The following is a 22,458-nucleotide window of genomic DNA, read 5'->3' as shown; positions in this document are numbered from 1 at the left end:
CGAGCTTGGAGAGTGCTGGAAATTTGGAATCAGGGACCGCCTCCCAGACCTATAGGATCAGAATCTTCACCTAACAAGAGAGCTCGGTGATCTGTATGCACATTAGGGTTTAAGTCATTGCTTTACGAGATTTGTCCCCCTGCAGCTGGAGGGATTGCTGGAGCATCACTCTGCCCCTGCTGTTGCTCACTCAGCGTGGCCCAGGGCCCTGTGCCGGAGGGCCCCTGTCTTGCCCCGACTCCTGCCTCTCTCCCCAGTGCTGTCTGCTCTCAAGGGTGAAGACTGAGTTCAGGCTCGGGCTTTGCCTCTTACTAGCATTACAACCCTAGGCAGGTCGTTTGACTTCTCTGAGCCTCGGTTTACTCATCTGTAAGATGAGTAACAGCAATCCTGGAAGAGCCATTCAATCTCGTTTCTCCCTCTGCCCAACCCCCACTCATTCTGTTCACTGCTGGCATCTGTCAGTTTACATTTCTAGAAATCACAAAATCAATTGCCTTAGGAAGATACTATATAGTTGGCAGCTAAGGAGAGAGTGGGATATGCAGCCAGATGGGCCCCCGTTCACCTTTCTCCCCTCTCATGCATTCCTCTCTGAGCCTCAGCTTCCTCATCTGTAGAATGGGGTTGACAGGAAGGTGAGGGGACAGTCAGAAGAGGTAGTAACACATGAGAAGCATCTGGCACCATTAGACAATTCCTGACACCTCTCAGTATTGTTATTGCTACTATCATTACCCACCCCAGTAGCATAGAGAAGTGACAGGGAGGATGGAAAATATGCAAATAGAAAGCATTAGTCATAATGCAGACATGCCCTTAATGAAGACAGCCTTTGGCAGCCAAGGTAGTCCTGACAATCAGTGCTCTTCTCTGCCTATGGGGTATTCTCTAGGCACTGCCCACGGTTGTCCTGGCCCTGGCCCACCTGCCCCCCACCAGCACACTGTGGCCAGGCACTCGTGCTGCTGGCTTGCAATGGCTTGGCGAGGAAAACGAGCGTGGCCCATAGGTGTGTGGTGATGGCTCTCAGCCTCGGTTGCACTTTGGGAGCCCCTGGGAGCTTTAAGAACTACTGATGTCTGGGTCCAAGCACAGCTCAGGATCTCATGGGCAACACCTGCTTCCTCTGCAGGTACCTGCAATCGGGGGCTGACTGACACATGGATCCCGGGTAACCACACAGTAATGAGGTCTGTCCTTGATTTAGTGGGAAAATGATGAATGTGCAGTTGGGAGGGGTTAGGGGGATGAGACAGATGAGAGAGATGGAGGCAGAGAGAGACGGAGAGAGAGGATGGCACCTTTCCCGGGGATTCTTGTAGGGATAGCCACTTACCAGTTCCTTCCTGAGCCAGGCTAGAGCTTCATCGATACTTTCAAAGCCTTCCAGCTTGCCAGTGGCCTGGGGTCCGTCTGCCCGGAGGGCACTCCCATTAAGTGGGCGGTGCTGCTTGGGCTCACGCTGGGGGCGCAGGGGCTCCTCCTCCCCACGCCCACCCTGCTCGGCAGCTGGCCTGGGGAAGGGCCACGTCTGCTCCTCCAGCCTGGCCTGCCATTCCAGGTAGGAGGGCCTGCGGGTTTCCAGCCTCAGTTTCTCCGTGAGGGCCTTCAAGCTCCGGAGGTGGTCATCAGGTGGGGGGGCTGCTCCTTCTTCTCCACCCCCGACTTCTTCTACTTGGATCTGGGGTACAGACATTCTAGAGTTTGCCCGGGCAGCCAGACATGGGAGATGACGGGGGGAGTCTTGGCAGGCAGGAAGGTCGGGTCCCACGCTGCCCGGGGCTCATCCAGCTGGGGCTGGGGCTCCTGGGGACATCGCCGGGGACGTGGGCAGCTCCAGGAGCTGAGGGACGTCGCACAAGCCTCACGGAGTGCCCTCTGGAGCCGCTGTGGAGGTCAGGGTTAAAGATTCTTCCCGGAGTCCTGTAGGTACCACGCTTTGCAAAAGGCAGGAACAGACAAGTGTTAGCAGGAATCTTTGGGGGCAGCTTTGCCAAGACGATCTATCAGTCCTGGAGGTGTAGGCAGATGAAAAACTGGAGGGGAAGCAGGACGGAGCTCCCCCCTCGCAGGGAAGGGCGGGTAGTGAGGGCTGCTGGCTGGCGCTCACCCTGCGGGAAGGATGCGAATGATGTCAGCACGAAGCCCTCCCCTTGCACAAGGGCTCCAGAGCTCCCTAGGAGGGAAAACTGAGGCTCAGAGAGATTCAGTGGCAGGGCTGCTAAATGCTTGTTCAGGACTAAAAGTGAGGCAATTTCAACACCTTAACTTGAAGCAGACAAGTTAATAATAATTCAATACTTTGTATAGCGTTTTGGCTGCTAAATGCTTGTTCAGGACTAAAAGTGAGGCAATTTCAACATCTTAACTTGAAGCAGACAAGTTAATAATAATTCAATACTTTGTATAGCGTTTTACCATTTATGAAATGAGTCCACCTCTGTGGTCTCACTGCAAGTCTGTAGTTTTGTTCCCATTGTACATGCAAGGAACCTGACTCTCCAAGGGTTTGAATGGCTCAGCCAAGAATTCCCAGCGATTGGCAAGGACCAGCCCACACCGATTCTGGGGGCTCAGGTCTCCCCCGTGAGCAGCAGCTCCCTGGGGGTCCCTGCAGGTGCAGATGTGTGGCTGGGTCCAGACACCTCGGAGTCCGTCCCGCCCTGGCCATCGGAGTCCCCTCCTTAGGCACTGGCTCTTCAGGGTCTGACCACACACCCTCAGCTTCTCCAAGAACAACACCTTACCTCATCTCTTCAGAGGAGGCAGCAGATAAACCCACGGCAGCCCAGGAAAGAGCCACCCTCACCGAGGTGAATTGTTAACCATAAGAGAGGCTTATGACTCACTGTTCTGGAAAGATGGGTCTCACATTCAGCTAAACACCCGCATAGCCATGCCTCCCAGGTGAGGGCTGCAGCTCTGACCTGCTTTGGCCTCCCACCTCTAGGGAGCAGGTTGGAACTGCTCTGGCCCCATAACGTCAGAGAGCAGGGTAGACAAGTCCTTTTCTGAGTTAGAATCAGGCCCCAGTCACCTGGCCTCCAAGCCTTCTTGTTCCTGCACCCACAGGGCCCAGGCAAGTGGCCGTGGGCACTTCAGAGCAGGATACATCTGACTTGGATCAGGGAGAGAAGGCCTTGGTTTTTGGGGTGAGTTTTGAAAATCTATGCTGAGGGCACGCAGCAAGAGAAAGAATAAACTGATATGAAGTGATGTCCAGATAAAACTTACAGGAAGAAAAACCTGAGATGTTCGCAGTCTGGAGAGTACAGCACCCTTAGTGTGAAAAGGAAGGGAAGGGAGAGATTTTTATTGACTTGAATTGCCTAAAAAGATCTCTGCAAGGGAAAATCTGAAGCCAACAGCTGTGGTTGCTTATCTGGGGTGATGGGAGCAGGGCACAGGGTGTTGGTGGGTAGGCATCAGAGGTAGCAGAGAATTGGGAGGGGGCCAAAATCAAAACACAGGCTGGGCCACCCAGAGAGGCAATGGGGTTCTCTGTCCGCCCTTTCTTCACTCAAGGAGAGCAGAGGTTGCTGTCTTTCTGGACAGTTGCTATAAGCCCTGCCTGTAAGGGGACCTGACTAGAGGAATTCTAGCTGCTTTCCCTCTGCTCTGAGCCTGGCGCCGGCTTGGGGGCATCCCTGAGGAAGGAGAAGGAATATTCCACCCCAATTGATGGCATAGAAACCTAGTCATCATCTCCAGCCATGCAGATGAGAATCCCCTGAGGAATTTCTGCAAACGTGGATTCCCAGGCCCCACTCCCAGGGTTTAATCTGGGAGGGACTCAGACATCAGCTTATTTTTAAGCTCCCCAAGTGATCTGAGTGAGCGTCCAGTGTTGAGAAACACTGATCTTGAGATAGAAACACTAGACTTGGAATCAGGTGACCTAGCTGGAGGTGCTGTCAGCCTTGCTGAACTTCAGTTTCTTTGCCTGTGAAAAAGGAGCAATAACACAGCCTCCTAGGTTTTGGGGATTGACAGAGCTAATGTTCTAATGCATTCTCTGTAGGCTTCACATGCTCTGCAAATCTGGGTTGTTCTCATGGGGGGGTCTTTGTGTGCAGTCTCACAGTCACACAAAATTCTTTAGAATGTTTCCGAATCTAAAGAACTATTAGCCACTTTCTGGGGCCCTTCCCAGGTGCCCTCACCTCTGCTGAGCTGCCAGAGTCTGCTTTAAGTGAGCCTTGGGGGGAGCTTTACCCTACAGAACCTTCCCACAAACAGGGTCACTTTGATTATTTACAGAGAAGCTTTTTGAAGAGGATCAGACACTCCATGAACAGTGCCCTCTCTACTGTAGTTCTGTGAGCAGATGAGGCTGATGGGAAGTCCGGCTGCCCTCCTTTCCCCCAGCGGCTCACCCTCTGCAGAGGGCAGGACCATTTATGGCTGGAGGGAGACCCTGTTAGAGAAGGGTCTTAACTTTGGAGGTGGGAAATGGCTATGACTTGATGACTTTAAGTGTCTGCCTCCATGGCTAGGGGGAGTTTCTTTTTTTCTCATATGTGTTTGAGTGTGTGTGTGTGTGTGTGTGTGTGTGTGTGTGTATTAGCAAATATGTGTGTGTATGTTTTTCTCATATGTGTGTGTGTGTGTGTGTGTGTGTGTGTGTGTACATTAGTGGGTATAAATTAGCAGTATTATCTTAGCAAACCAAATTAAAAAATACATTAAAAGGATCATTCACTATGGCCAGGTAGATTCATTCCAGGAATGCAAGAAGTGTTCAATATCCACAAAGCAGTCAATATGATACCCTATATTAACTAAAATACAGATAAAAACCATATGATCATCTCAAAAGATGCAGAAAAAGCATCTGACAAAATTCAACATCAATTCATGACAACAACTCTCAATGAAGTGTATGTAGAAGGAACATACCTCAACATAATAAAAGCCATATAAGACAAACCCACAGCTAATATCACACTCAATAGTGAAAAGCTGAAAGCTTTTCAGGAAAAAGACAAGGATGCTCCCTCTCACTGCTTTTATCCATTGAATACTGAAGTCCTAGCCATGGCAATTAGACAAGAAAAAGAAAGAAAAGGCATCCAAGTTGATAGCAAAGAAGTAAAACAGTCACTATTTGCAGATGACATGATACTATACATAAAAAACCCTAAGGATTCCAACAAAAAGCTGTTAGAATTAATAAATGAATTCAGTAAAGATGCAGGATACAAAATGAATATACGAAAATCTGTTGCCTTCCTGTATACTAATACTGAACTAGTAGAAAGAGAAATTAAGAAAACAGTCCCATTTATGATTGCATCAAAAGGAATAAAATAAATTTAGGAATAAATTTAACCAAGGAAATGGAAGACCTACATGCTGAATGCTATAAGGTTTTGATGAAAGAAATTGAAGATGACACAAATAAATGGAAAGATATACCATGTTCATGGATTGGAAGATTTAATATTATTAAAATGCCCACACTATCTCAAACAATCTACAGATTCAATGCAATCTCTATCAAAATACCAGTGGCATTTTTCATAGAACTAAAACAAGTAACCCTAAAATTTGTATGGAACCACAAAAGACCCCAAATTGCCAAAGCGGTCTCAAGAAAGAAGTGTAAAGCTGGAGTTATCATGCACCCTGATTTCAAGCTATCCGACAAAGCTACAGTGATCAAAACAATATAGTGTTGGCACAAAAACAGACACATAGCTCAATGGAACAGAATAGAGAGCGCAGAAACAAACTAACACCTATGTGGACAATTAATACATAACCAAGGGAAGTCTATTTTCATTTGCAGTTTCTAAATCATTTCAGAGAAGGCCTGTGAATATGTGGAAGCATGAACAGGAGCGCCAGCGCATTATGAGTCAGATATTGATGCTCCTTTGACCTGCTGAGCTTTAGGGGGTGTATGAAAGCACTAATGTGCATATTGTGTCACTGGAGCCTCAGAGTAGCCCTGAGGAGCAGGCAGGATAACCCCGTTTCACAAATGAGGTCATTGAGGCTGAGAGGGGTGAAGGGAGCCATCCATGGCCACAGGCAGGTGTTGGCAGTGGGATTTGGGCAGAGCCTTCTGATTCTTGCAGGCCTCCTTTTTCTACTCCAGAAGTGGTGGGCTGTGGGGTTAGACCCCCAGGGACATCCAGTTCTGTGATATTGGGCATGTCTTCCACTCTGCACTTCCGCATCCTCTTCTAGGAAGTGGGGATAACCAGGAACGGCTACATAAGTTGCTGGGCTTGGTGCAAAATGAAAATGCAGGGCTCTTCATTCAAAAGTACTAAGAATTTCAAGATGGTAACATCAGAGCATTAACCCTAGCATAGGGCTGTCTAGGACTGCCTGGGTCCCTCACTCACGAAGCTGGCCCTGGGAGTAATGACACTGATTTCACAGGCAACTGTCAGGATTAGATAAGGAAACAAATATCCAGCCCTTAACATGGTGTCTGCTAGTCTTATACGTTGTCCAGACAAAGTCATATTTCAAAAAATATTCTTAAGATGAGGAGACCTACCAGTGCTACATCAGTCATACCACAAGGAAGATTCCCTGCACCGAGCAGCCATCCTGTTGGTCCCTGGCCAGCTGAGGGGCCTGAGCCAATCTCTGCACCCTTACATCCTTTCCTGGAAGCCACCTGAGATGAAGCCACTTGACCACACCTCTCCCCAAATTTTCAGGTCTTACCTGCATTTTCCTCAGTCCCTGAGCAGCAGGGTTGCCACAGGACGGGGACAGAAGGCCAGCATGTAAGAATGACACTCGATACCCCACCCCCTTCCCTCCCAACTCACAGTTTAAGCACTACTGCCCACAGTTTGGGGTCCCAGGGATGAACCAGGTTTGATGGAGTGTTAGCTACACGGTGAGAGCGAGGGCCAGGCCCAACGCCCAGTTTCAGCCCCCATCTGCTACCAGCAAGCTGAGTGCCAGGGCTCAGCCCACTCCTTCTGGCCTCAGTTTCCTAATCTGAGGAATGGTACTTCCCACCTCATCTTCCTCCCAAAGAGGCTGTGAAGACCAGCTGGAATCTTGTACATGAAAGCTCTCTGCCAACTGTAAAGAGCTTTACCCACCTGAGGGTAATCTAAGTTATCAAGGCATGTGTGGGGCATGGGTCTCAGGGTCTCAGGGACTGGCCACTTCAGGAAGCACGGTCACAGGCAGCAGGCAGGGCTGGTGCCTGAGATTGCCCCAGTGCACCTGGTTGGTGAAGATCTGCTGAAACGGGATCTGTTCCCCCACATCAGTGTTCCAGGGAGTGCTGCCTGTCTGGATGCTCTGGTGCCCAAGAGCAACCCTCCCCCTGCCCCTGCAGGGTTCTCCCCTCCCCTCCAGCTGGGCCTGGGAGCTGAGCTGGAAGGTCACACATGCAGGTCACTCCAGGGGTGCTGACTTAGTGGGCAGTGAGCTGGACCCAGCCTGAGCTGGCAGAGAGGGGCCAGCTGGGTGCAGGGCAGCACGGGCCAGCATTGAACAGCCTCCTGGGCTGGAAGGGCAGCAGGGACACAGCAGGGACGTAGGGGTGCAGGTCCTGGGAGGAAGAGCCCTCCTCCACCTGGGCAAACAGGCGTTCTTTACATCCAATCCTAACTCCTGCTGCCAGGGAGCACATTTCCTCTTACTTCGGGATTTGCAGAGGCAGAGAGGCTGAAGAGGGAAGCCAACGGCTGCTGACAGGCCTGGGACACAGGGCAACCAGAAAAACAAGGCCAGAGTGAGTATAATCCCACCAGGCCCAGGCGTGCCCCGCCAGGCAGGCCACCGCGCTGCAGGGCAACACGAAATTCCTGCAGCAGAGGGCAAAGCCCAGGGGCGCGTCAGCCCTTTGCAGTAGCTACAAGCCAGTTCCCTGTGGACCCGCTGCACACGGGGACTGCTGTTCAAACACGCTCCCGGCCAGCTGCAGCCCGTGGCGGCTGACGTAAAGAAGCTGTGCAGCCATGAGCTAATTCCTCTGGCTGCGGGGAGCCAGGTGGGCGCAGCTCAGTCTTTCAGCCAACACCTCGCGGCATTATGACCTAATCTGTTTGCTTGGACAGCTTTCAAACCCACTTCCTAGACGGGCTCTGAAGGCGGGAAGGATGCAGGCAGCTGCTGACCCGTGCTAACCCTCTCTCCCTTCTCTCTCACAGGGGTTCAGGTCCCATGAGACCATTTCCCGGCAGCATGTCTCCCTCCCTATCGCCCTCCTTCTCCTAAGGAACTCAAAAGCCACCCTCTCCCTCTGGATGCACAGGTCCATGCCTGTAGCTTCTAGCTCAGGGTTCTTCACTAGAACCATTTCATTCCTTTTCCAGAATACACAATCTTTCCAGCACTCTCCACCCACTGAACCCACACTCTCTTGTGCCCTGGTGACTTTGCACAAGATGATCCCTCAGCCTGGCACCATTCCCTCCCTTCTACGCCTCAGTTCCCAGGGATTTTCTCCTTCAGGAAGTTTTCCTTGACTTGCCCAAGCTGTGTGTGGCCGGTATGCAACCAGAGTCCATGGGGAAAACAATTATGTCATTGCAAGAATGTTAACTAACGCTGACTCAGGGCACCCCAGGCCAGGCATTGTTCTAAGAGCTGTATAGGGCCTAGTACATTTAATCTGCACAACAGCCCTGCAAGGCAAGGAATGGCATTGCTCCATTACGCACAGGAGGAGACTGAGGCACACAGATGTTGAGTAGCTTGCCTGACGTCAAGGAACTAACAAAGGTGAAGCTGGGATGTGCACCCCTGCAGCCCGGTTCCAGGCTGGCTCATAGCCAGCGGGGTACTGGCCTCTCACGCCAGACCATTTCTACCAGACACTTCCTTGATGTTCTCTTTTATGCTCTGCGTGAGGCTGAGAACAGGGCTTTGGACCCTGGAACCCCCAACACTTAACACCATACTTCTGTTTTAAACATTTGTGGCATGAATGAGGGACCCCCCAGGCCCCCCTGCCCTCACCTCTAACCCCATCCAGCCTGTGTTTGCCAAGTCTGAGCTGGTCTGCACAGGCTCAGAGATGCAGACAGGACCTGGGCTTCCTGCAATGGCAGCTTCCCCGCCTGTTTTCAAGACACCTGCCCTGACTGTGGACTTCCAGACACAGGAGGCATGGGTCAGGCCCTGCAAAGACAGGAACAGTCTCACCCTGTACCAAGTGCCAGGACTGAGAGCTGGGGCACCCAGCACCGCAGGGACAGCTTGGGGACCTCCTCTGTGCCCAGCATCATGAGGAGATTTCCCCCCAGCATCCCTTCCGTCTTCTGGAAAGAGCATTTCCCCATCCGGGTGCTTCACATGGGGCTGACGTTCCCTCTGTCACCTCAGGGTGGACACATGACTCACGCTGGGCCAATCAGAGCCCTCCTTGGTTTCTGTGCTAGAACCATCCAGAAGCCGGCCAGGTTCCATGATGGCCTGGGGCTGCTGGGGGCCAACTGGCTCACCAAGGGAGAGGGTCACCCGGCAAACGGAGCCAAGTAGACAAGATGGTTTGAGGTCCTCGTCAGGCCCTGTTGGAAGCCACCCCACCTGACCTTGATTATCTAGCTTATATTTTCTCTTTTTATGCTTAAACTACCTTGAACTGAGTTTCTGACATTTGTAACCAACATAAACATGTGTTGGACAAAGAATATAAAATAACGTGGTGGATAGTTGTTGATATTTGTTTGCCATTTCCTGCTTTCAGGGAGCTCCCCGTTTGGTGGGGGACAGCAGGCAGGCGGGCCACCTCTTCTCTGAACCCGGAGGGTCACTCCTCTCCTTCCTGGCCGACCCCGGCAACCAGCTGCGAGCGCGTGACTTGTGCTTGGCCAGTCAGATGCCCACGCCCTGCCTCTGAATCTGCGGTGTGTGAGGCCTGGATGGACAGACGGTTAGGATTCACTTGTGGCCACATCGAGGCCTGAGGGCAGATGTGAAGGGCAGGGGAGGTGGCGTCATCTTAGCCAAACATTATACTGTTAGAGAATAAGAAATATATATTTGGTCTTTGTCCCCATTTGCTGACACAGAGCTCCTAAGACCCTGTGATTTCCTAAGTGATCAGAGCAGGAGGAGTATTTCTTATTATAATATCTGGTTTTTGTCCCCAGTTCTTGAAATAGCTCGAGCTAAAGGCCAAAGGAGTATCTTTTGTTAATCATAACAAAACCAGGGCCTTTCAGCCCACCTGAGTTTATGTTAATGAGGTGACTTTGGAAAGCCCCTCCGGATGGGGACTGGCTGCGGGCAGAACCAGCCACGTGACTGGAGGGTGGGAACTTTCAGCCCCACCCCAGACCTCAGGGGAGGAGAGGAGGGCTGAGATTGAGTTCATGACCCACAGCCAATGATTGAATCAATCACGCCTATGTCATGAGGCGTCCATAAAAACCCTAACGGAAGGGGTTCAGTGGGCTTCCAGGTCGGTGACACGTGAAGAGGCCGGCGGACCTGGGGCTCACAGCAGGCGTCTGATGGGGGGCTGTCTATGGGACTGAAGCCTTCACTTGTGGGATCTGATGCTCACTTCAGGTCGATAGCATCAACCTTGAGTTAAATCGCAGCACACCCAGTTAGTGTGTGCGGAGAAATGGAGAATTGTTTGGTGTGGAAAACTCACTGTCTGGTGCCAGAAGAGTCTGGGGGTGCTGTGTGGGTGAGAGTCTAGCACCCGTTGAGCTATGCTCCCACAAATCATTTAACTTACGGGCCTCCTGCTCTGCGCTCTTTGTCCTGCCCTGGGTCTGCCTGTTCCCTTCCCTGGGTCCTGCCAACTCTGCAAACGCTCTCCCGTAACGTGGTTTCCTGTTGCGTACACCGAGAGCCCCGGCTGAAATGCGAGGGAACCAAGCAGTGTCATAATACAGCATGAGAACCAAAAAAGTGCCCCCTCTGAGGGTGGATGACTACTGTCCTCTAAAGCTTTTAAAGCATCGGTTTGCATTCAGAGTTGCTATGTTTCCCAATTTACAGTCTACTACAGTGCTTGATGAGGACATAATAACAGGTTCCTCATGTGTGATTTACACTTACTGCCCCTCCCAACAGCAGTGCCACCTGCGGGTCCTTGTGCATAAACTGACATGCTCTGGTTTTAGGACCCAGAGGGGCCACAGGCTCCTTGCACATGTGACTGGGGCCCTGCCCACCCCCGAGGCCAGCCATGGCCTCAGCAGCAAAGCAACAGGCACCGACAGCACACGGGATGTGAATGCAGGAATGGCCCCTTAAGACCCCATCCCATCCCCCCAGACCTGCTTTCTGATGGAGTTCAGATCCTTCAGGGGCCACAGCACAGCCAATCACTGCATAATGTGCCCCCGCAGGACCCAGACCAAGCAGCAGGCCTCTCCCAGGCTGCGTGCCTCTGGCCTGTGTCCGCTGCCGTGCCTTCTGCTACCTCTGCCCGTGCACCTTACCCTCTGTGGGCTGTCACACTCCTGAGACAGGATGGGGTGGGATGGGGTCCCTCCTCGAACGGGGGCACCTCTGTTCAGCATGCTGTGTGTATCACGGGGCTAAAACCCTCGTCAGAGAATCACTCCCTAGGCTCAGGGGCCCTGGGCTGCGGCTTCCTGCTCCCCAGACAATGCCCGCGGGGGTCGGGGAGCTGCAGGAGAGGGAACTGAAGCACCCGCCCTGACTTCTGGGTGAGGCCCACCTCCTGCCTCTCAGCAGCCCCTCTCCTGAAAATGGGGTTGTAGCTGCGTGCGCCCTGCAGAACCCCAGCAAGGATGAAGCAAGGTGCGGGGGGAAAGGGCCAGCTTTTTTTTTTAGTTTATAAACTTAAAAAAATTCAGGATGGCACAGGCCACAGCTCACACCTGAACACCTGAATCCCTTCCTTTCCTTTTCTAAAGGAGCTGAGCCCTTTTTCCTTCCCAGGTGGGTGAGAGGTCTGCTGGCCCGGGGCCTGGAGGCAGAGCAGAGACTGGGTTTTATCACAAAACCCCCATGTTTATCTTAAATGCAGAGCCCGGGGCCCAGACTCAGGACCAACCTCTGGCCATGCAGGGAGGCTGGGAAATCCCAGTGGGTGCACTGCCGACTTGCAGGAGTGCTAACAACAGGGCTGGGAGGCCAGGGGACATGGCCCTGAGCCCCACAGAGCTGCCCCCAGGGGCCCGGGAGCTTCACGGAGCTGCCAGAAAGTGTGCTTTCTCTCCCAGTCAGAGGTTGCCATGGTGATCAAAGCAGGCGGGCACACCCGCTGGTCTGGCCCTTCACAGATCATCTTTCCAGGCTCATCTTTATGTGGGGGTACTGACCAGAGCTGGTGTTGGGAGCGCCTGGGATGGGGGAATGACATCTTGCAGAGACCAGACCCTTGGCACCAATTCTGTGTGCGTGGTGGAGTGGATTGTGCGGGGCATTGTGTGCATGTGAGCATGTGTGTGTGTGTGTGTGTGTGTGTGTGTGTGTGTGTTATTGTTGCATGTGTGCTCTGGGGGTGTAGTGGGGGATGCTGGTGAGGGGAGTTGGGTGATATCAGGGTTGTGGTGTCTTCTGCAAATGCACCCACATCTACACCTCGAGGACAGCATACCCACAGCGGCTACATGCTGCCCATCAGGAGAACCCACCGTTTTCCACTTCCTGGAAGCCCTCCGTTTGCTATCTGCACCACTCCCCCAGCAGCAGAGCCTTGTGGAAAGTCAGTCATTTTTCCCAAGAGTCCGAAGTCGTGCTCCCTGCCCTCAGCCCTCACACTCCCACTTCCCTCATGTCTGCTCGGATGTCACCTCCACAGAGACCAGCTCGGATTATCCTATCAAGACTCTCTCTCACTTGAGCTAATTTAAGCTGGGGTCCCTTGCCATCAAAAGGTGCCCGAGTAACCTGCCCACGTAGACTGTGAGATCTTGGAGAGCACAGTCTGTCTCTATCTTCCCCATACTTCTCAAAATCTACTGGCTTGGCATAAACAATTAATTTAAACGCATATTTTCTGTACAAATGAAAGAAATATATAAATGCCACTTTTTCTCTATCTGAATACAGAAATTCTAGGGATCAAGAGGAAGAGTGGGAGAGAACCATTTCCCAGTGGCCACTGTGTGACAGGCCCTGGGCCAATGTCTGGTAACGCCCTTGAAATGATGCCGAGGCAGGACCAGTATTTCCCCTACTTAAAGGTCATATGCAGGTCAGTGATGGAGGAACCACTTCAGCCTGTCTTCCAGCTCCACTGTGACCACGTCCCCAGATGGCTTCATATGTAGCAGAGTGACAGGGAAATGCGCTTTACAGCATGTCAGTGCTTTAAAGCCCAGCGTTCTGGAGTCCCAGAGCAAGTCCTAACATTTAAATATTCTCATGGCAAGGTCTGTTTTCCTGTGGAATATGATCTGGGCAGTGAGGATGAGGAGACGCAGCCCCCAGGCTGCAGTCCTTCGCGATGCTGGGGAGCGAGGCTCCTGCCGCGCATGGGTCTCTGTCCCAGTCTAGGGCTCTCCCTCCTCCCAGGGCAGCACCTGGCCTCCAGGAGACCTGAACTGAAGGACAGTTCTGCCATTTGGGACTGTGAAACTCCCCAGACAAACTATGTGACTTCCTGGAACTTGAATGAAGCATCTGGCACAGGACAGAGTGCAACTCACTGGCCCTTGTTGTTTCTGCTGGGGAACGTGGTGGCCCTGGGCCAGTCCCAGGGGCAGCTGCCGTGCATGGGCCTGAGACTGCCGGCACCGGGGGACAGGCAGATGGGTGTGAGGCCCCATCCCGGAGCTCAGAATGTGCAGGGAGTCCCAGCGGGCTGTGCTCCCGGCTCCCCTTGGCTTTCTTGCTCCAGGAAGCCCCAGGCTGACTCCCACCCAGGGGGCTGGCCCTGCCGCTGGGAGATGGAAATGAGACAACCATTTGGGACAGACAGAGTGGGAGGGCAAAGAGCCTCTAGCCTGGGAGTCAGTGCAGGGTCCCCGTCCCACCTTCAGTGACTGTGGCAACTCACTTCCCCTTTCAGAGCTTCGGCTTCTCCCCGTGCAAAATGTGTGATTTGGTGCCATGGCCTCTACACTTCCTTCCCCACAAACACACGCAGTGTCCAGACCGCAGCAGCCGGTCGGTGGGGTTGTCACTGTGTCACAGAGCTCCACCCACGGGCGCGACGGGCGGAGGAACCCACTTACCCACGTTCCCCTGGTGTGTCTCCCCGTGAGGCCTGGTTTGGATGTCCGGGGCTAATGGCTGCACCTCAACTTGTTATTCAAAGCTTCCGTTTCCACACCTGGAACAAGAGTGGTCACAGACATTTTGAACTCGTACTGCAGGTTATAAAGTTTTCCCCATACACTATGGCTGGGGCAGGAGAGGCTTCCCGAAGAGTTATGCCATAGAGAAACAGCAACCCAGAGCAGTCACCAGGCTTGTCTGGGGTCACACAGCTCCGTCAGTGTGGCTGGCTGGGCTTGGATTTGTCCTTTGACTCCAAGTGGAGCTTCTTTTGAATAGAATACAGGGAAATCTTGCTTTGTCTCACTTGCTATTGTGAGGCAAGGATCTGTGAAAACACTTAAGACCTCTGCACTTTCAGAGTGCTGGGTCGATGCTGAATAATTAATGGATTCTGCCCCTGGCTGCTTCAAGCAGACACAGGCCTCCAGCCACAAGGCTGGAATGTGGAAACCTTTCCCATCATTTTGTCCAGTGAAAGAAGTTGCTGAGAAAATTGCCAAGGAGTCTTGCTTCCCCGCTGGTGGAGGGAGAGGCCCTGGGTCCTAATTTATTGCCTCACTGAAAAGGGAGGAGAAAGTGTGGGGCTGCTGCAGGGAGGGGCTGCTGGGTCACCCAGCGTCTATGCCACAGTGTCCCTTCCAAGGCTGCGAGGCCCTGGGAAAGGGCTGCTCAGCAGTGACAGGCAGGGAGAAAGGTGCCTGAGAATCTAGGAGTCCGGTGGAGGACGGGAAGGGGAGTGTGCAAATTACCATGGGAAATGCAGTCTGAAGGAGAGGCTCTTCTCCACAGGCTGCTGGCAGACAGAGATGCCTGGGGAGGGGGCTGAGACAGCCTGTTGCCACCCCAATGACCACCACATGCGACCACAGCACCGCATGGACCAAAGACCGTGGCAATGGGGATTAGGGACAGAAAGTGGGCACAGAGTAGCCCTTAAAACGGTGTGCAGAGATAAAAGTAGAACACATTTTGAGCGAGTGTCCTTCTGGTTATAAGAAAAGGGAACGTTTCACAGTCGAATGAAACTTCAGTGTACCTTTCCCAGCTAAGGGATACTACAGCCTTCTCTGTGGGATGCGAACCACCACTGGGTCTCCTAACTGCGGTTTGTCTCAGCCCCCAGCAGGGCAGATCTAAACCTGCAGGATAATCAGCTTCAACGTCAAATAAGCAGAATCAACAAAGTCCAGCTGCAATGGGAATTTGCTCTGATAATTGGCTCTGCATTTTCTCTGTATTGCAAGTTCAAAGCCCAAAAGTTTCGAAATGACTTCCCTAAGAAGTTGCATGGTGTGCTCCATGCTTCACTGTCAGACCGTCTGGGTGCGCTGAGATCTCAGGGGTGGCAGGTCCCTGTGAGTCCACCGTGTTTGGGCAGGGCCTGTCCTAAGGACACAGGGTGCCTGGCCGCCTGGCTGGTGATGTCCTGTGCTGCCTGCAGAATCCGAGGCTCAGCTCTGTGTGTCCACACCGGGGCTTGGAGGGGACATTTGGCTCAGGCACCCCACTTGTGCTGGCTCAAGCTGAATGTCGCTGGGCTGCTGAGCTGTCTGACTCACAGTCACAGAGGAAGGAACCTGGAGCAGGTCAGGGGTGCGGCAGGGCTGGGTGTTGGTGGACATGGGTTGATAGCCCAGCCTCAGCTCCTAGTAATTCCGTGACCCTGGGTAATTGATTTAACCCACTAGGCCTCAGGTTCCTCATCCATGAAGTGGGGATCCTTATAGAATCTATCTTAAAGTCCTGGGAGGATCTGACAAGATAGCTTACATGTGATTTCTCATTACACCTCTAACAGGACTGGCACCTCCCTCCCACGACAGCAGTGGCTGGACCTCTCCTTGGCCTACCAAAAGGCAGATGGCTGCTAAGCTATGCAAGTTAACTCATGCAGATCTGTGTGCCCAGAATGTCTAGACCACCAGCGTGCCATCAGCCCAGTACTCAGATTGTCCATTTTTTTAATCTGCCAACCTGCCCGGACTCTGCACTCACTGAGGGCAGAGCCATTGTCTTAGGCTCCCTTAATAGCATGTCTATCACTGATCTTTAAACGCTTCACAGACGCAGCAAGCACCTGTGTGGGTCATTAGGCTCAGCTGCAGCCAACTGCATTCCACAGGGGTGCACTCTTATTGGGCCTCCCCACTCCTGGCCAGCAGCCCCTGCAGAGCCCAGAGCGGCCAGGGCAAGTCCCTCTGCTGTCCCTGTCCTCAGTGCCGGGTGCTTGGTAACTAGCAGAGTAAATGTTAGGAATGCATTCTCCTTGGTAAAAAGAGGTTTTCAAGATATGTGGGTTGGCCAAACACATTTTGAGACACTCTTGACCCCTGAAAGGGCTGGGTGAAAGAATCTAGTGAGATCCAGGGGAAGGTACGGTCAGGGCACCTGGAGAGACAGGTGTATGCAACTTCACCCGCCCTCAAAACAGGCTGTGTGGCCTCTGCAGGGCCCATTTGCACATCAGCCATTGTTCAAGAAATGTCTGCACAGGTGGCAGAATTTGCCCAAGGCTTGCTTCATTCGCCCCCTGATGGGGAGGCTGGCCTTCACCTTCCTGTAAGTTTTCAGTGGCTGCCATCAGACAAATACAGAGACATGGCATCTCCAGGTCCCCAGGGCGCAGCACATGTAAATGATCGCAGGACAAGGGAAATAGTGTCACCTTCAGTTTGAGGGTGGACTGGCTGGAGGTGGGGAGGGCTCTACGCGGCCTCCCAGTCACGGATCCTGATCTGGAACCTTCCTGGGTACACGTCACGCTGAGCGTTCCCCAGCTGGCCTGCGGGGCCCAGGTGCCCAGCCCACACGCAGAGGCTCTCCCGGCTTCCTGGAATGAGGAAATCCTGGTCGGCCCTCAAGAAGCCTGAAACCGGGGCTGGGGTGGAGACTGCTGTCTGGGCCCCTAGCGTACCTGGAACCCTGCTCCGAGCTGGGCCTTCCCTTCAAGGTCCCGAGGGACAAGCCCTGTGAGGAAGTTGGGGGACCCATTCTCAGCTTCCACACTGAAGAACTACCTGAGGGAAATTCTGGCCATACTGGAGAGATCATGTTCGAGAAGTAGGGGCTCAGTCAGCCTCCTGGGGGAAGTGAGCCCCCATGCCTCTCCAGGGCCCTGTGGTAGCTTCCGGGCAGGGGCCCTGGTGGGAGGAGCCCTGACGTGGGGGCGCTCACTGCCCTCTGCCGCTGGAGCCAGAGCCCTTCCCTGATGGGCACTGCAGGCAGGAGGCAGCCGCTGCCCTCCCAGAGCTCAAAGGGGACTTCTGGGGCGAGCTTCTTTCCCCTTGTCACCCTTTCTCTCCCACACACACCTCTCCAGAGAGAAGCTGGGGAGAGGTTCTGGGCGGGGCAGCGCTGGGCTGCTGGGCACCAGGGCAGCCCTCCTGACCATGAGAAGCTGACATTTGCCGTCTTCCAAACCCGTGCTGGCAACCTCACCCTCTGCGGCAGCGCAGACCCTACAGGCTGGTCCCAGTATTCCTTCTAAAGCCCTCCCCTACCTCCGGTCACCTCCTTTCTGCTCCCACCACCCTCTGCTCAGCACCCCCGCACCCTTGGAGGGCTGCTGTGGAATTCACCTTCCTTCCTTCCAGTTCACCCAGTCTGAACCCCAGAGGCATTTGCACGCCCAGGACCCTCCTGGTTAATCCTAACGGATTTACAACGAGTGAGTGTCACCCGCCTCAGCCCTAGTCTGCAAATGAAGAAGCAAACTGCTCAGATGATAATTCACCCTCCACCTTGGCATGCAGCTGAACGCCCCAGTCAAGCACAAAGCTGGTGCTGGAGAAGCTCCGCTCCCAGAAGGTTCTGTGAATCCCAGGTGCCCCTGGACGGCTCAGGGATTCTCCTCTAGCAAAATCTACCCAGAGGAAACTGAGGGAGCTTGTGAGGAGACTGACAAACGTTAGGCAAGGCCTTAATAGTTAGAGCCTTCTTCCCCGTTGGCCTGGGGCTCTGTGGAAGTCTCAGCAAATGGTTTGGCAGGGCCTTACTTTCCAATTAGAGTCCCTCTTGGAGGGAGGCCAAACTGGTAGGTATGGAAGCAGGGCTGTTAATTTGGTGGAAATCCATGCGTGTAATTGGGAGGAAAAGACGGGAGCAAGTGCTTGAGAGGTTGGAGTTCTTTGGGAGGGCCAGGAGCAAAAGGGAGGTGAGAGAGGACCCTTCTCTCCACTTCAGACAAGCAGGGTTGAAGCGAGCCAGGCCCAGCTGCAGAGCCTTTCAGGCTTCTGATACAAGAAATGGCTTTCCTGGTTCCACAGGGTCCCTCGAGACGGCAAGGGACATTCCTAGGTCACGGGACTAGCCCTGCCACACGCTTTCATCATCTCTGGGTGTGACTGGCTTCGCCCTCCTCTGGACCTCTCTCCTCGGATCTCCTGAGGTGGCCTTCCTGTGACAGCACTGTCTCCGGAGCCAGGCACAGGAGGCTGAATTGCTCTGCTCTTTCACTAGCCACCAAGTTACTGAATCTTTTGGTGTCCCAGGGGCAAAACGGAGAACTAATGTCCCCTCGAAGGCTGACTGTGAGGACAGAATGGCCGCTGGACATGAAGGATTTTCATGCAGTGCCTGATCAGCAAATGCACTCGGGAGAGAAGAGCTGTCATCTTCATCTGCTCGAAGTACAGCTCTGGGCTGCTCTGCCGAGCCCCTTAAAAGCACGCCCGCAGAAGCCAGCCGACTCGGTCAGGCTAGAGGCACCTGGGCTACTGTCCTCCCCCAGAACTTCGCCTGGCATGCTCCTCTCTCCGTGGGGCACCTGGTGGCGGCGGGACTGTTTCTGGCGCCTGGGAAGGGAGGCGGCGTCAGAGCCACGTCCCCCTGGGCACTTCGGGAATCGCCCTGTCGGTGCGGACTTGGGCTCACCACTGGGGATTCACCAAGAATGGCTGGGAGCTGTTGGAAACTTAATTTGGGAGAACAAGCCTGTGGGTTCAAGACAGCAGCTGTGGCCCACTAACCTGGAACCAGCCCGCCCCCAGACCTCAGGAGGGACTACACACAACTGGGAATGGAAAGCAGGAAAAGGCAATACACGTTTTTTAAAAAAGCAGACCATCCAACCTGACTTGGTGGGAAGAGACCCCTGCCCCCTGCTGGGCCCGCAGGCCTTCCTGCCTTCATGTAGGGGCCCCGGGTGCCCAGCTCATGGCCGAGCTGCCGGTGCCCTCGTGGGCGTGGTTCTCAGCCCTTCGGAACACGCGGGGGCCCAAGTGCCCTGGGTCCCTTCTCCTGAGCTCCGGGTGGCATCCTCGGGGCAGGGACTTCCATGTCACTGAGCCCCAAGTAGAGGGGATAGGGTGGGCTTGCAGACGACCAGGGTCTGGGGCAGACCTGGGAGACTGATGGGGGTCCTCAATCCACAGCCTGTGCACCCCGGTCCCCACCCAGCTCTCCGCCCGGAAGGGGCTGGCAGGCGGTGGGAACTGGGCCCCCGCCGTGCTGTACCGCAGCTCCCTGGGGAAGGGAGCCCCGGAGCAGGTGAGGCAGGACCCTGCCCCCCCGTGCGGGGCGGCCGACCCGGGCGCTCCCCCAGCCCCACCGCCGGCCCTGGGGACCGCGTGCCGAGCCCCTCCCCTGCCCGGACCCACCTTCGGGGGCTCGCGGAGGCCCTTCCAGGGGGGTCGCTGAGGTCCCCGCCTCCTCCCGACGCGGCCTCCCGGCTCTCCCGCTCCCGCGAATTCTCAGCACTATTCTGTTTTAAGGGACTTCTTTTTTTTTTTTTTCTTCTCGTTGCGTCAGGACGGTTGCCTGGCGACGACAGAGCCATTCCACAGTGAGCGCGCCGTCCGGGTCCCCCCGCCAGCCTCTCGTTCACGCCTCTCGGCGCGGCTGGGGACCCGGGACGCGCGGGGTGCGGGGCGCGCAGCCGGGTCCTAACGCCCTGCTCGCTGCTCGCCCGGCCGGACCAGAACCACAGCGGCCGCCGCCGCAGGGAGCAAACCTCGCGCGCTTGCCAAACCCCAGACGAAACCAAACCCAAGCAGCCATTTAAAAAAATTAAACCCCAAACCAAGGCAGATTTCCCCCAAGCACGGCAACGTGGCTTTGCCGCGGTCAGCAGTTTGCCTGCGTGGAAGGGGCAGGAGAAGCGCCTTCCAGCCCAGCCGGCCCTCCACCCACAAGCAGCCCGAGTTCAAACTGCCAACTGAGCGCCCAGGGCGGGCCCACCGTCACGGCAGGGCAGAGGGGCTTCTCCAGCTCACAGATGAGGAGACTGAGGCTCAGAGAGGCTAAGCAGAAACTAGAGGCTACGTAGACACAGACTCCCCAGCCTGTCTCCAGGGCCAGCTGGGAGGTGTCCAGGGGGCCGTCCCGGAGCACGTGCTGGCTCCGCAAACCACACGGTGTCTCATGGCACGTGATGCTTGTGCTGCGTCAACCACTAGAGATGTTACGCTGAAGACCCAATTCATGCACTGGCGCCCGGCCTCCAGGCATCCAGGGGCAGCAGCAAGGGCTGTCCATCCTGGCCCTGAGGAGCGCCCTAACTGCAGACAAGGGGCTCCAGCCCAGATCCAGGAGTGGGGTGTGCTCTGCCTCCTTCTGGGACTCTTGCCCCCACAGCTGATTACTGGAAGTTGGCCTCATTCTCTGGGCAGCCTAACACAAGGCCAAGTTCCTTTCCTAGATGCTTGGGGTTGGCAGAGCCTTTCAAAGTTATCTAATCTGCCATCCTCCCAGCAGCACCCGGGTGCGGGGCAGACATTACTATCTCCGAGGACAGAGTCCATACTGGCGCCTGGGGCTGCCAAGTGACTTGCCTCAGGTGGCATGGGTAAGTGGCTGGTCTTGTTTACTGTGGTGACTCAGCCCCTGCAGATGTGTGAGCCCTTTGTGCCACCTCCTGGTGCCCGTATTTCCCTGATGCAACTCCCGGTCTGGGTGGGGCCCCACTTCCCTCCCCACTGCACCGGGCTATCTGCTAAGGAACTTGGTCTAAGCAGACACCTGCTAATATGAGCACCTCTGTGTACTAACAGGTAATGCGTTTAAGCCAGCAAGTGCACATGGACAGGGATGTCTGGGAGAGTGACGGCATCGACCCAAATTCTTGATTCTAGTTCCTAAGTATGGATACAACTTTCCACTTCTTTCCCTCCCTCTGCCACCACCCTGCCCAGGGCACCATCAATCTTGCCCCAGCTCCAGCAACAGCCTCTTGCTGACCATCTTGCACCTGCTCTTGACCCTTCCATCACCTCCCCACGGGAGCCTCCTCTCCAGACAAAGCAGACTCTTCAAAATGGAAATCCGTTCCTGGCTTCCTGCTCAGAGCCCTCCAACAGCTCCCGTTCCCCAGGATTAAAACCCAGCCTGGCCATCCACCTACATGCGCCCTGGCTCTGCCCCTCTTGAGCTCTGCCTTGCATTGATACTCTGACGTCCACACAGACATCCTTCCAGGTCCTTCTGCACCCCTGCCCTTCACCCAGGCCACACTTGTGCCTCCTGAGGGATTCCTAGGTTACATGCCCTCATCACCCCACCAACTCTTCATGGATCAGTTTTAATTTCACCTTTGTTTGGTGAGGTTATTTAATTAGTACCCATGTCCCTCCAAGGCCATAGGCTGGTGGGGGTTCAGACTCAGGCTTGCCATCCCCCCGGGCTGGCTGGCCCTGGGCTGCACACTGAGCGTTTAACCCACTGCTCACCCACGTATTCCGACCCCAGTGGGTGAGAAGTGCCCCGACACCTTGGTGGAGCTGTCTCACCCCATCTGGGAACGCTTTCTGCCATCTTCGCCCACCTAGCCCCTCATGTGGCCTGGGGCTCCTGCTTTTGCTTTCTTGTGGGGACATCGTCTTCTGTCTTCACAGCCAGGCAGCCTGTCCAGGGAAGCATGGGGTCTCGCCCTTGTGCCTCCCATTCTGCCCGGCATGTGCCTGGGTGGGAGGATGGCTGGTGCTGAGGACCAGGAGAGTCAGCAAGGAGAGAAGAGGAAGGGGAGGAAAGAGGGCCAGGTCTCTGCTGGAGGAGTCTCAGCTCCACCGTCTAACCACAGTGCAGTGGTCAAATAAGTTAGAGCTCCAGCGTGGGATAGAATGCAGCTGCACAGATTTTTTCTTTAAATGTTTGATGACACAGGAAAATGCTAATGATTTCATGCTAAGTAAATAAGACTGGCATACCAAATGTCTAAGTAAATAAGACATTATGAAACCTTTAATTCTAACATCTAATATCTAATTACATGTGTAGAAAAAAGATTGGGGGGAGGGTATTTGCAAATATTAGCTATGGTTACCTCTGTGTGGCAGGATAACAGGATTTAAAATTTCTCCTGTACTTGCCTTAATT

General features: G+C 54.3%; 1 protein-coding gene across 7 annotated transcripts in view; it reads right to left on the bottom strand.

The window, feature by feature from the left end:
* The window catches only part of FAM167A (family with sequence similarity 167 member A), a 31,078-nt gene extending 10,707 nt beyond the window's left edge, over positions 1 to 20,371 (bottom strand). For 2 of the 7 annotated variants that reach the window (XR_008998525.1, XM_036889040.2), the window contains exons 1-3: positions 19,746 to 20,371; positions 14,107 to 14,200; positions 1,340 to 2,179 (exon numbers count right to left, since the gene is read on the bottom strand). Coding sequence is in view for 6 of the 7 variants with exons in the window: in XM_036889040.2 (XP_036744935.2) it covers positions 1,340 to 1,699 (360 nt within the window). In the remaining variant the exon portion in view is untranslated. Of the gene's footprint in view, positions 1 to 1,339; positions 2,180 to 14,102; positions 14,201 to 16,813; positions 17,172 to 19,745 lie in introns of those variants that run through there. The other 5 variants (XM_057504548.1, XM_057504571.1, XM_057504597.1 and 2 more) reach the window with 5 other exon arrangements.
* Positions 20,372 to 22,458: the final 2,087 nt, after the last annotated feature.

Source organism: Manis pentadactyla, chromosome 1 (assembly GCF_030020395.1).
Source record: "Manis pentadactyla isolate mManPen7 chromosome 1, mManPen7.hap1, whole genome shotgun sequence".
NCBI lineage: Eukaryota > Metazoa > Chordata > Mammalia > Pholidota > Manidae > Manis > Manis pentadactyla.
Note: the sequence above shows the minus strand (reverse complement) of the source record. Positions and strands in the feature narration are given on the sequence as shown.